The sequence below is a fragment of the Triturus cristatus genome, chromosome 1_2 (genome assembly GCF_964204655.1).
Source record: "Triturus cristatus chromosome 1_2, aTriCri1.1, whole genome shotgun sequence".
In the NCBI taxonomy this organism is placed as follows: Eukaryota; Metazoa; Chordata; class Amphibia; order Caudata; family Salamandridae; genus Triturus; species Triturus cristatus.
The window spans coordinates 1,110,570,302-1,110,583,740 of record NC_140580.1 but is presented as its reverse complement, the minus strand read 5'-3'; the positions used below and the strand labels follow the sequence as shown (position 1 = coordinate 1,110,583,740).

Genomic DNA, 13,439 nt, shown 5'->3' with positions numbered 1-13,439 from the left:
TCTTCGAACAAAAACAAAGTGCAAACATTCGGACCCTTCACTAGATGGCGATCTATGCTAAAGCATATGACTCTACAGTTCTATATGCCAAGAACATATGCATGCTAGGTAAGTATGGGGGAGAGGAGTTGGCCTAACGGCTACGGCGGTCGACCTTGAATCTGGGGGAACCGGGTTAGAGTCTCGGCAATGACGCTGAACATCCTGTGATTCTGGGCAAATCACTTAATCTCCCCGTGCCTAACAAAAATTATGAATGTGTCCTCATGTAACGCAACTGGTGCTATGTAAAGCGCTCTGATACCGGGTCAAGTTTGCGCTATATAAAACTCGGTTAAAAAAAAAAAAAAGTTGCATTATCCTTACATAGAAGAACTTCGTTTTAGAGAGGCACTGAATAGATTTTTAGAATCTGATTTTTTTTTTTTTTTACAGAGTGTTTATAGCGCGAACTTGACCCTGTATCCGAGCACTTAACATAGCACCAGTTGCTTTAACAGGACACATTCATCATTTTTGTTAGGCACAGGGAGATTAAGTGATTTGCCCAGAATCAGGATGTTCAGCGTCATTGCCGAGACTCGAACCCAGTTCCCCAGATTCGAGGTCGACCGCCCTAGCTGTTAGGCCAACTCCTCTCCCCCATACTTACCCAGTATGCATAAGTTCTTGGCATCTAGAGCTGTAGAGTCGTATGCTTTAGCATAGATCATCATCTAGTGTTGGGTCCGAATGTTTGCACTTTGTTTTTGTTCGAAGAAGTCCTGAAGAACTTGGAAATTTTCAACAAACTCCTTTTAAGGAGTTTTGATTGTAGGTTTGCTATAATTTCTGAATTATGAAACAAATGTTTATCACAATCTTGTCACATTTTTTCTACTGCTTGTTGGTAACCTTGTCCACAAGAACACCGAAATTCAGCACATTTTAGTTGTATGTTGATTCTCTTGAGTTTGGCTAATCCATTCCCTTGATATGTCCTCCAACTTTTATCAGAGAAGTGTTCGCTTACTGGTTATAGAGCGCTGCATGAATGCTATTTTGTGTTATGGGCAACAAAATTGTAGTGTATGCCCATCCAATTGTTTATATAGAAATTATACAATTTGCACTGTGAGTAATATGTAATAGTGTTGAGTTGGTATATAATTGGTGACAGCAGAAAGTCTTAATTATGGCGCATTCAAGACATCTGAAAATACATGTTTCATTTTGACTGCTACTATATGCAGTACCAAAAATGTTGTATTCTCGCAATTTCAGAACACTTTTGAATTTAGTCTGTGGTCTTTTTCAAACCTGAAGCATGTCTTAAACACACTTGGAAAATTTCATTTTTGAATTTCCATAATGGACAAAACAAATTTGCTTCGATGGGACTAAGGATTGACACTGTCATTAATCGTTTCTCTTCTATAAGCAGCTTACCACAAAGTACCATACTTTGTGTAAAATGACCACACAGAAAGCAATGGAGATTTTTCAAATACATTTATTAAAAACATCTGGTTAGCATCTTGAAAATAAACTGAATCTAATGAATTAAGTTGAACATATTCACTACAATGGGTAGCATTTGATATTTCCTATGAGAATTTCAGGAACAAAGTAAACAAAGACTGTACGCCATCTGACGTTTCATGAACTGCAAAAAATATTTTGTACAACATACATTTATTTCACATATGAATAGAACAGCTGTATTTTTGATGTAACAGCAGACATAGGTATTGGCCTTCCAGGATTTGTCAATTGCATGAATAGGTAAAATGATAACACTTTAACGTGAATACATAGATTCTGTTTTAAGAAGTGAATACATTTCCATCATGTTCTGAAACAAATCATTGATTCAATGAATGACACAGGCTTATACGGTTATTCTGAAAATATAAAAAAAAATCCTTGACTCCATTTGTTAAGGAAATGCGTTTGACTTCATATGATATGGAGTTCTCTGCAATAGTTCATATTTATAAGTTAGTTTTCACAGTGATAAATATATCAAGGTTGATCCTTGTGTTGAATTAAAAAAAAAAAAACAGTTTAAAAGGCCATTTCTTTATACGTTATAATTCATGTCTAGTGTAAAGCATTGTTGCTCTTTAAATTAAAAACAATATTTTACTGCAACTGACAGTAACCATGAATTTCATATCTTTCCAAAAAGTATATTTCTACTGAGAACATTTTTTTTAAAAATTTTACTCTAGTTCATAAGATGAATTTCAAGAAATTGCATCAGAAAGCAGTTTTTACATCAACAAAGCAATCCCTAAATGGCTCAGCTAACAGAGAAAAACAGCACAAAATTCCTTCTTAAGATTCCAACTACAGAAACAAGTCTAATCATTGTACCCTTACTAGGGTTGGGTTTTCAAATGTGGGAATACAAAAAAAAAAGATAGCATGAGTATGCCAACATATTTGGGAAAGTACTGAATGATACGTAGGCTTTACAAAAAATACTAAACCGTTTGCTGAAATAAGGCTTATTGGCAAATAAACAATTTATGCAAAATCAACTGGAAATAAAACTTGCATTAGTATAAACAAACAGCGATACATTTCACTGGAGGAATTATTTAAAATTTCACATTACCCATTAACATACTGAGTGTTTTCATTCAAACGCATGAGACACTCTTGCTAATATGATCTATCTTAGACTACATATATCAGTTTTGAGAAATGATCCTTGGAGATCTAGAACTGTAACAATGTCTTCAACTTGTGCCATTAAATGCAACATCTCACAGAACGTTCACTCGAAGTACGGCCATCTGTCCGAGTCCTCAATTGCAAAAATCGAGGCATCTGAAAAAACTCCCCAGCACATATCATGGGGCACCAGTTTCTTCCAAGATGAGCATTCAAGTAAGACTAAGCTGTGATGGCTTTTCTCGCAGCAATTGCCCAAGCTTCAGGTGCTAGAGGTACAAATTTGCATCTGTTTTGCCATTTGCAGGACATAAGTAATATCTGGTCGCTGATCGGGATCGGGATATATGCACATGCTGACCAGTTCACGTAACTGAAAGAAAAAAAAGAAAGTTTTTCATTTCAGAGTACATTATCTTACAATCGGGTTGTATCTACTTGTAGAGAAAGGACAGTATTAAAAAATCTAAACATTTGATTACATCTAATTTCACATAAAGGACCTTATCTTCTGTTGCATCCCTCCCTCGCGCCCCAAAAACATAAAAACTAGTCAGCAGTCCCATACAGTTCTGAGAGGTACTGCACTCTTCACAGAATTTGCACCTTAGTTGACCATTTAGTGCAGTGGATTGAAGCCCTCTGCTTTCCACCAGAAGCTCAGCTAGGCATAAGCTCCTTGACACCGCACAAAGCCCTGTTCTTTATCACTGCAAGGTAAAGTCATTAATTAACAAGTACAATATCTTCCTATCTGGTTTATACAGATCTCATATTGGTAAAGGTTATTAGGTCCCTGAATCACTAGACTGTTTTTGAGCAGACCCCTGGGATCACTTGTTGCTCAATGTGCTCCCTCCCTCACACCAATGAAAACACCTCCAGTCATCAGCTCCATACTGCTTGGGGCACAACCGGTTCTGTACTCTCCACAGACAACTGGCACCTTTGTCGGCCATCTTGCACAGTGGATTGACGCACTCTGTTTTCCCCCTAAGAGATCAGCTATGCATCATCTCACTGATGATCCATAAGGGTCTTATTCTGTGAGACAGCGAGAGGGATAGAGGCTTAGAAGGGAAATAGATCGAAGAGAAGTCTGAGTGCAAGTAAAGAAGAAAAATAGATTTTTTTTGTTTTTAGGACAGTTCTGCATGGCATTGGTGTGGAGCTTTCCATACAATGATGGAATTGGCAGGCTCACTATTGACATCACCAGAAGAGATTTTCATGTTATTTGAAATGTCCAGAAACTTGGGGAAATATCTCACAGAAACGCTGTTTCCGCCACTCATCACCAGGTTTTCTGTGGCAGTAAAAGGCTGCCAAAGAAGTTTCAGTACCACACCTGGACATATGCAGGATTACTCTCAGAGAAGAAAGAAATGTAATTAACCAGATTACTGCACATTTATCCCTATCCTTACAGTATTGAGAAGCATATATTATTTATGTGAGCAAGTAGATTGTAACTAAAGGTGATTAAAGAGAATGTTCACCATCTGAGGTGTTATTTAATGAGGAGACACGTAAATTACCTGTATGAGGATATTTATGGATTAGAGGACAGCAATAACAAATCGGTAAAAGGCTAATGCAAAATCAAAACCAGCGCATTGTTCCGTACATCTTCTAGTGGGTAACCCAGCTCAGGATACTCAAGACATACTACTACGTAAATGAGGATGTCTCTGAAGTATGCCTCAGCGTCCTTCAGAGCTTTCTTCCTAAAAATTCATACACGTACTGGAACAACTTGTGTTTCGCTATTGGCGATTGCTACTTCAGGGCCGCAAATATATTCAATGTACAAGGTTGTTCTATATCAGTGACAAAGTATAGTGCTCGCCCTCCTTTTTAAGGGTCTCAGTGTCCCGGATATTTTAGAATGCATTCTTGTTACTTAATTGGCATAGTGCCACTCCTCCTGTGTCCAAAACAAAATTCAATACTTACAACCCCATCTTAACCCCTTCAGTGCCCATGACGAGCTGGACTCGTCATGGGCCGCGGTGGCGCTGTGCCCATGACGAGTCCAGCTCGTCATAGACCCCGCCCGCTAATGCAACGGCCGGCACTGGGCGGGGAAAGGGGCGGGCACTGAAGGGGTTAAGGTTAGCACTACAGGTTTTTCACAGACATAGAAACAGGTTCTACATAAAAGATCTGTGGTCCTGAAGAAGCCCTGTATGTTGACCGACACCACCCTTGCCTTCCTGGTCCCAGAGACAAGCCACTGTGATTTGGGAGCAGGGTAGTAAACTCCAATCTAGGCGTGTGCCTCTGGGATGGGCTGAGAAGCAATACTCGTTCGAAACCACTTCTGTCTCAGGACAAAGTACATTTTTATAAAGTTTATTTTCCACTAAAATTGTCAAAAAATGACTTTAACCATTAAATTACATTACTGAGACTAAGTGGAAAATAACTTTGTGTCTTTTTTTGTAGTGTTTGTCTTGATGGAAATAACTATCTTAATTACACCTAGGCCTGTCCATGGAAAATATAGGTCAACCTACAGAACGAAAACAACTTTTTGATATTTCTTTATTGTGAGGGCACACTATACTGAATAGGGATTATCCCACATTTTATTTATCATGCACCCAGCCCTTTGGGCTTACAAGTCACAGTTTAGGGGTGATGTATTTACTATATAAGAATAGTTGTCTCCAGAGTCCATTTCATGTGTCACTGCAGTGCTTTTAAACTGTACCCATTCAGAGCACTGTGGTACTTCTGGCAGCCATATGGTTTTGTCATACATTTGGGGAATTTAAATACAACTTGTAGCCCACACATTACATTTTACATTCATGACGCTGAAAGTAACACTAACATGGCCTTACAGAAAAAAAAAAAAGTTAAACAAAGAGTTAAGTAGTTTTAAAACTTTGTATTTTCAGTGCTTAGCAATAAGTCTTAGTTCTAGGTTGGAATCTCTTGAAAACACTTTCCCATTAGGACTAACTTTAGAAGAATTTTCCACTAGTATGGCTCCTCAATAGAAATAGTCACATATAAGCTACGTGTGAGGCTTTGGCCACAACTAAGCCATTACATGTGCTCTGAATTAGGCGAACATAAAAAATGGAATGTGAATGGTAAAATACTGCTCGTATTTGTTCCCTTGCGTGTGGAGAATGATTCAACCGTAAAGTTATATTCCAGTTAAAAAAGAAAGTGAATTGGGGAACGGGTATGCTGGGCCTTGTTACTCTCTCAACCCACACTTTCCTGGAGTAAGGCAGCCCGATGCCCATTCACCTGCACTGCCTCAGGCTGCCACATTCAACTGCTGCATTCTGTGCCCATGCACAGGTTTTTTTTGTTTGTTTTATCTGTCTTCAGCAGAAGGTATGAGAATTGGAATGGTCTTTTAACCAGGTACCTTCGTGAGTCCTTTCCAAGATGAACAGATACTGTATATTGTCATGAATAGAGAGCACCTAGATAGTGAATAAAACATTGAATTAATTGGTTTATGTTTTAACTAGAGGAGACTCGTGCGAAGTAAAACTACAGTGATGTGGACATTGTAGTACTTTACAGGCATCACTTGTGCCAGCTGAGATTAAAACCTTGATATCACGGTCCTCATAGGCAAAGTGAGAAGTCTGACCAGACAGAAACTAGCTACTGAATGTGCTGTAATCTGGCTGACTCAGATGTTCAAAGTACTGACTACAGTAACAGGAAATGTAGTTGTCATTAAGTTAAAGAGGGTACATCTGTGGATATACCAGCTGAGGTTCTATATCAAGTGCACTCATGAAGGGCAGACAAGGTTCAGAAATACTTGAGCGAAGTGGTATGCGACTACATTTCCAACTTCGGTTGCTGCGGAGTTGCTGAAACTTGGAAATACTGCAGTGATATCCCACCGGGAAGATCTGTGCATGAGATGGCACTTCTTCACTGAGAGCTGGCACAGTTGTGGGGGTAGGGTGACCAACTGGAATGGGTGCAAATTCAGGACAGGAGGTCAAAATTCAGGACAAAACTTTGGGACAAAAGGCATGTTTTACAGACACATCAGAGTAGGATGTGCAATAGTATATAAGTAATCCCATCTATATCCAAACATATTCATCCATTTACAAACCTATCCATCATGTATCCTTCCATCCATCATTTCACTCATCCATCCCTCCATCCACAATTTCACCCTATCCATCCGTACACTCATCCATCCACTCTTCCACCCATCCATCCTTCCACTCATCCATCCAGTCATTTACCCTTTCACCCATCCAGCCATCCTTTCACTCACTCATCCATCTACCCAGTCACTCATCCTTTCACCCATTCACCTTTTCAGTCATCCATCCATCCTCCCTTTCTCTCTCTCCATTGACCCTTTCACTTAGCCAGCCTTCCTTTCATCCATCCATCCATCTACTTATCCACTCATGAATCCATCCATTGACCCTATCATTCATCCATCCTTTCACTCATCTATCCACCCTTTTACCCATGCATCTACCCTTCCACCCATCTATTTACCTTTTCTCTCATCTATCCTTCCACTCACTCATCCATCCTTTTGCTCATTATCCATTGATTCATCCATTCACCCTTTCACTAATCCATCCAGCCATCCACCCATCCATCCCTACACTTACTCACTCACCAACCTTTTCATATTAATAACGAGCTGAGCCTTTGTCTGCAGAGTTGCAGACAGAAGAGGCCCATCAAGAATTTCACCCTTGCTATAGTTCCTAAAGCAAGGGGTGGGGTGGGGGTAGGATTCACTATGCCCCTGCACATAGGCAGTCTGAAAAAGTAGAAGTCATGAGTCATGCATGATACACAGTGCCATGCCATGAGGAGACTGTGACAAGGTGTTCTTTCCAGGGCTTTAAGTGGGATGAAAAAAAGGGAGGGGGGTCCCTCCAAAGGGGGTGTTTGATGTAATTAAGGACGTGGCTTAAAACACCTAAGCTAAAAATCTGTGCTTCGCATAGTGTGCCGCCGGACTGGTATTTTGCCTCTTCAGTCATTGCATCCAGATATATAACACAACAAGTAACCCTACACCTACAACAAACCAGAACTATTGGCTTTGTCAATGGTTGTTAGTTGCATAAAATAAAAATGCAGCAACCATGGCGTCGTTGAATATAATTGAAAATGCACTTTTCTGAAATGATGAGACTGAAAGAACTGTAGCCCCTTCTTTTTAGCTCGCTTCACCAGCGTCTTTGAATGAACTGGACTCTCAGGTAGCAGCAGTGGCGGTTTTGCACATTCCTTCCATCTGACAGAATGCGCTGCCCTGGACCGTGGCAGGGGTAGGGGCAGGGGCAGGGGGAGGCCACTGCATGCACCAATACTCCAAACTGGCCCATTGTCATTCTGTATGTGGCAATCAGCCGCAGACAGAACGACAATGGGCGGGTGGGGCTACTCTTGTGCTCCCAGGAAGAGTGTGAGGTGGCTCCATTAGGGTGCTGAGGCTTCATGCATGGAACAGGTCTGTTCCCTGCAATGCCCACAATTACAGACAAAAGGCGTCCGTGAAAGGGATCCTCACGGACAACGGACGTGAGGTCCAAATTACAGACGATCCGTGAAATTTACGTACGGTTGGTCACCCTTTGTGGGGGTCAGTTGGAATGATGCTTAAATCGCTCACCGTGGTCCAGGCATTACCACTCTTCGGGTTGGCGTACAGAAAGCAGGCAGGCTGAGGCGTGTTCTGTCGCAATTAAAGTTGAGTGCCCAATGTCTTTCCCAGGGAGAAGGTATGTTGGAATGACGTAACATGCACACTTTATATACATAAAAACATTCATCGCATCAAGTTCAAGCTGCCTCACTAAGCTGTGCTGGGCATGCAATACGTCTTTTTAGTTACTTAATGGCGATTTCCTGCACTCACAGGGTCGCTCATGGTTTTATAGACATGTACAGTCCAAGACCGACAGCCTTTGTAACACAGTAAAGATTCCCAACTTGCATGTTTGTGAGCAGATCTGACAACACTGTCTGACTCTACTTTGAAATACACAAGCTATGCTCAATGTTGAGTCTATAAAGAAATCTACTAAGGAATATAGCTTGAGAGGGCCTTCTTCTGAGTACTGCAGTATTTGGGGAGGTAGTAAGCCACCTCAGACCCAGGGGCAAGAGTAGAATGCATTATTGGTCATATGAAGCATGCATGTTCACACGTCAGTGTCGACTGCCCCTGTGAGACTAGTATAGCAAGGATGCAAGCCCGGAATGGGCCTGGTGCAACCAACCAAAATAGCCCCTTTGGGCTCCGTTGGGGGGGGGGGGGGTAGTAAAATGCAGACATTATAGGGGGTGAATGGGCCCTGGTGCCACTGCATTCATGGTAGCTGTTCCCCGTGTAAGTGGCCTCCCCCACCCCCCAACTGCTATTATCTGTGGCAAAGGATCACACGTGTAAACACAGACCCGGGTGAAGTGTGTGAGAGCGAGTTAGTGTTTCAGATAAAACCTTGATTTAGTTAACTTGGCAAACACATTGCTACTCGCTTCTTCCGGGGAGACATTTTGCAAATCCGTGGCCCCAGTGCTTAATTTGAGCCAGTACTTGGTGGTGGCAGTTCCGGCACTTATGTTTCCTCATCGGACATTAACCGGAAGCAAGAGAGTAAAAAACATACAAAGAGGAAAGAAGCAAAACGGACATAATGGAAGAAAGCGGGAACCTGCGCAGTGAGATAAAGGGGCGGAGAGTGTCGGATAGTGGATGGGAGAGCCATGCGGTGGATTCACGACTATGCAGCCCGGGTATTCGGCGCTGACATTTAATAGCGCCGCCTGCGGGCCTCCTAACAGAACTTTGGGCACCTGCGCTGCTTGTATTACAAATTAAGCACTGCTAATGGATCGGACATTGGTAAGGATTGCGTAAGGCCGTCATGAAGTCCCGTATATACATGTACACGCGATACACAAGTTGGCAATGCGTAAATGGAGGAAAGTGGGACATCGTGCTGACGAATTGTTGTTTCTTACAGAAAACACGGTCACTACAAGCATAGTTTAACAACGCCTCCTGAATAAGCGAACCTAGAGGTATGTTACACGTGCCACCTGCACTCCCAAACTCTTTAAAATGACTTGGACTAACACCTTTTTGGATACTTCTTCCACAGAAAATAGGAGGCCTTTTGAAAGTTTTTGGTAACACTCATTTGTACATTTTACAACTGTGTTATCTTTCCTATTTATTTGGACGTAATGCTCACACTTTATTTGCTTGTTAAAAATCTTAATAAAAATATTCAAACTCAGCTTGATTTTTTTTGCTGTAAAATATAAGCGGGCAGTTCATATATAGGAACCCTTGCAGGCAGTTCATATATAGGAACCCTTTTTTCATCAATAAACACGATTTTGTTTATACGCATAGCGTTACCGATTAATAGCTTTTTAAAACGTTCCCACTGTGATGAAATATTAACAGAAGTCAATCTGACTTTTTGTACCAGGCGTAACAATTACTACGGTGCGTTGAGTCCGGGGCCAGAGGCCTCGCCGTTCCCAAAATGTCTGAACGGCTCTGTGCGCAGGGTCTGCGCGCCATCTGCACTCGTGCGCACGAGACTGGCGCGCGCTCCCGCCTTCACACCCCGCACCGTATCACTGAGCTGCACATACGCCGCGGCGCTGCCGCGGGGCCACGCGCACAGTAATTGTTCCGACAGGTAACACATCTGGCAGCTCACACTCATTCCAGCTGCCAGGAGGCAAACCCCACACGGAGGTGTGTGCTGCCGTGCTGTAACAAATGGAGAGGGGGTAACACACATTACACGTTCGAGGTAACAGCAGAGACTTTACAGCTTCGAATACACAAAGGTTTCTCTGAATGCACGACATTGTTGATAAACAGACTCTTTGTTAACCCTTTGTTACAAATAGATGAATCTTTTTCTTTCACGGAAAGACGGCGTTGTAATGGTGTTTTCTTTTAGGCCATGGCTCTCAAAGTTTGTTTTCTTTCTTACCGAATATTTTAGGGAAGAAGGAATCTGGATTCTAGTTTGTTGTCATTTTCAGCATTGACCGTCCTTCTGTGTCTTTTACTCACTCCCCTTGTTAGAGATCTTCCAATCCACGCTGTTTCTGCGAGCACAGGCTACGTCATGAGCCAGACAGCACGGTTGTCGCACACCACACCAGTGGCAAGCTTGTCTGTGCGCATTATCCGCGTGGGCGCGAAGACAAACTTCCCATTTCTCCCAACGATATCCATCGAAGAGACAATACATGCACTACACAAGGAGCAACTCCTGGCTAGGGTTGTGCAAAATCTGCGTAGATACACAAATTGTCAGAAACATTACGCAAAATGCTAAACCGGCATTTGTCACTATGTCTTAGCACAAAACGTGTCCTTGCATCTATTGAGAATATAAATTTGCTACAAAAACGTGAGAAAAAACCCACAGGCTCCAAAAACGGCTGTAAAACTTTTTCCAATAATGGCGCTTAACTACGCGATTTTGTGTAATCTTGGGAATTTCGTGTAACAAGCATAATGCAAAATGAACAAGATTACATCCGCTTAATGGATGTTTCGCCCGGCACTGCACTCCTAGGTCATGTCTTCCAAAACAGGCTCATCCAAGCGTGTGTGTGGAGTCCCTATCCAGATGTTATCCCAATAGAGGCCACTTCCCAAGCACGCTTCCTGATCATGATCGTGACAAATCAGCTACCACGAAGTCCAGAGTCCAGGATTGATCTGATCCAGAGTTCACCTTGGCCACTCTACCTGGCTATAAACATGGCGACAGGACATCTGGCATGGATTTAGTCTATTTTTGTTTGAGTTCTTTTTAATATAGCCCTCGCATGGCCAATCACTCTCGTGAATCTCTTGCAAACTTCTTGGTACCTCTGCATCGAACAGGATACACTTCTTGGCGAGTGTAGTGGATGAGTCGGTTCAACTGGGACGCTTTCAATTACAATCCTTATTAGATATTTTGTCTCTTCTCAACCTGGATAATTTTACTACCGGCCCCACACACGAGGCTGTCAATTCTTTCAATCTAAGATTTCTGGTGATCACGACCCCCTAACATTCACCATTCATACTGCACTATGCTTTCTTTTCTCACTAGCTGATCATTTCAATAGCACTTTCTCCATCTTTAGCACCGTTTTTAGGGCTCGGTCCCAACACTCAGTCGCTAGTCTCTTTGCATAGCTGACAACCATGCTGCCCCGTATGACAGAAGACATTATCATAGTCCTATTTAAATCCAGTATTTGGCTATTAAGAGCTGCTCACCCCTAATATGCATTCAGTCTCACCCAGTATATGCAATTTTTGGACATTTGGGACAGTTTGTGTTTAAGCTTTATTACCTTTTTTTCCACAGTGATATGAAAGCCAAATGTGACCTTTTCCCCACACTTTAAGGATTGTAAGGACGTCAGTAGCTTTTGGTTTAACCTGAAGGGTCTGACAGTTCAGCCACTATCTGCCCAAAATGTTTTTGTTTTTTTAAAACTGAAAAAATATTAAGAAAGAAAGAATGTCTTTTTTCTAAAACTGGCATACACTTCCCTTCTATCCAAAAAAGTCAAAATATTGTAACCACGCTTGTTTTTTTTACACTCTTGCAAGCAGTTGTCATTTATCTTTTTTTGTGATTTCTACTTACTTTCAATTAATCTGTAGGGGAAATTGGTTTGAAGCCCAGGTCTTTATATATTTTCCCAGGCAAGAGCAAACTGAGCTGATCCTTGATATTATGGGGCAATCTGGAAGCAGATACCCCCTTATGAAGTTTCGGAAGTAGACATAGTGCTGTCATCACTGGGACAGTCTATGATAAGTACTTTTCTTCTCTGAGGTCAATAATTCATTGGAAAACCGTGTTTCCACTTGTTGTTTCAGTAGTTTCTATACATTAGCAGTGGGTGTCATGGTTAAGTTTCTGCAGCAAGTCTTGTCGTTGCTTAGTATAGTTGTTGCTGTAGAGTATAACTAGATTACCCTCTTATTTTAAAGATTTCTTTTGAGGCCTTTTATGGCCTTCCATTCTTAGTTGAGGATGCTTCTCGGAAGTTATTGCTTTCTCTTGTATTTTGTAAAAACTTTATCCAGGCATTTTCCTATTTGTTGCTTGGAAGGGTCTATGGAGTTCCCTGCATGCTGACCTGGGGTAAAGTTGCACTTGGTTTAAAATCGGATTCCTTAGAATGTAGACATCTATTTCAGGTTCCTGGAACACTTCATCCAGAATTCTCTCAGTTGTGATGCCCATGTTAGACGGTCATCTCTATTGTGGTTACTGGTTTGGGTGTTCGAGAGCCCTCATCTGTTCTTAAAAAAAAAGACATTGAGTTCTAGTTTCCAGCCCGATTTGAACGGGCCAATATTGGCCTGCACCAGTTTCCAGTCCGCACTTGGGCAAAAATTGAAACTCCATTCCACTATGTCGACTGCCTCCCTTTGGCACGCTTGATTTATTGGAGAACCAAGCGATGCTGTTGACGTCGCACTTGGAGATGTCCATGATGGCTATTACAACCCTAACGTGATTACCACCACTCTACTGGGCTCTGGTAGCAGTGTACCGGGGACCAGACTGTAGGACTCTTCACATGACCGCTAGAGGTACTTATGTCACACATACTGGTAAGACGTCTGGAGCACCTAATGCAGACTCTCCCATCCCCTTAATCATGGTTTGACCTCCCTTAGTCCATTGATAATCTTCTGTGTTTTCTCATTCAAATTTACCAATCTCACCCTTCTTTTCTGATTTCAGGGGAAC

At 41.9% G+C, this 13,439-nt stretch overlaps 1 protein-coding gene across 6 annotated transcripts in view; it reads right to left on the bottom strand.

The window, feature by feature from the left end:
- Nucleotides 1-1,476: 1,476 nt before the first annotated feature.
- The window catches only part of NEK6 (NIMA related kinase 6), a 516,220-nt gene continuing 504,257 nt past the window's right edge, over nt 1,477-13,439 (bottom strand). For all 6 annotated transcript variants that reach the window (XM_085613747.1, XM_085613749.1, XM_085613748.1 and 3 more), the window contains one exon: nt 1,477-3,034. In XM_085613747.1, the coding sequence (XP_085469873.1) occupies nt 2,924-3,034 (111 nt within the window). In that variant the 3' untranslated portion in view covers nt 1,477-2,923. The remainder of the gene's footprint in view (nt 3,035-13,439) is intronic.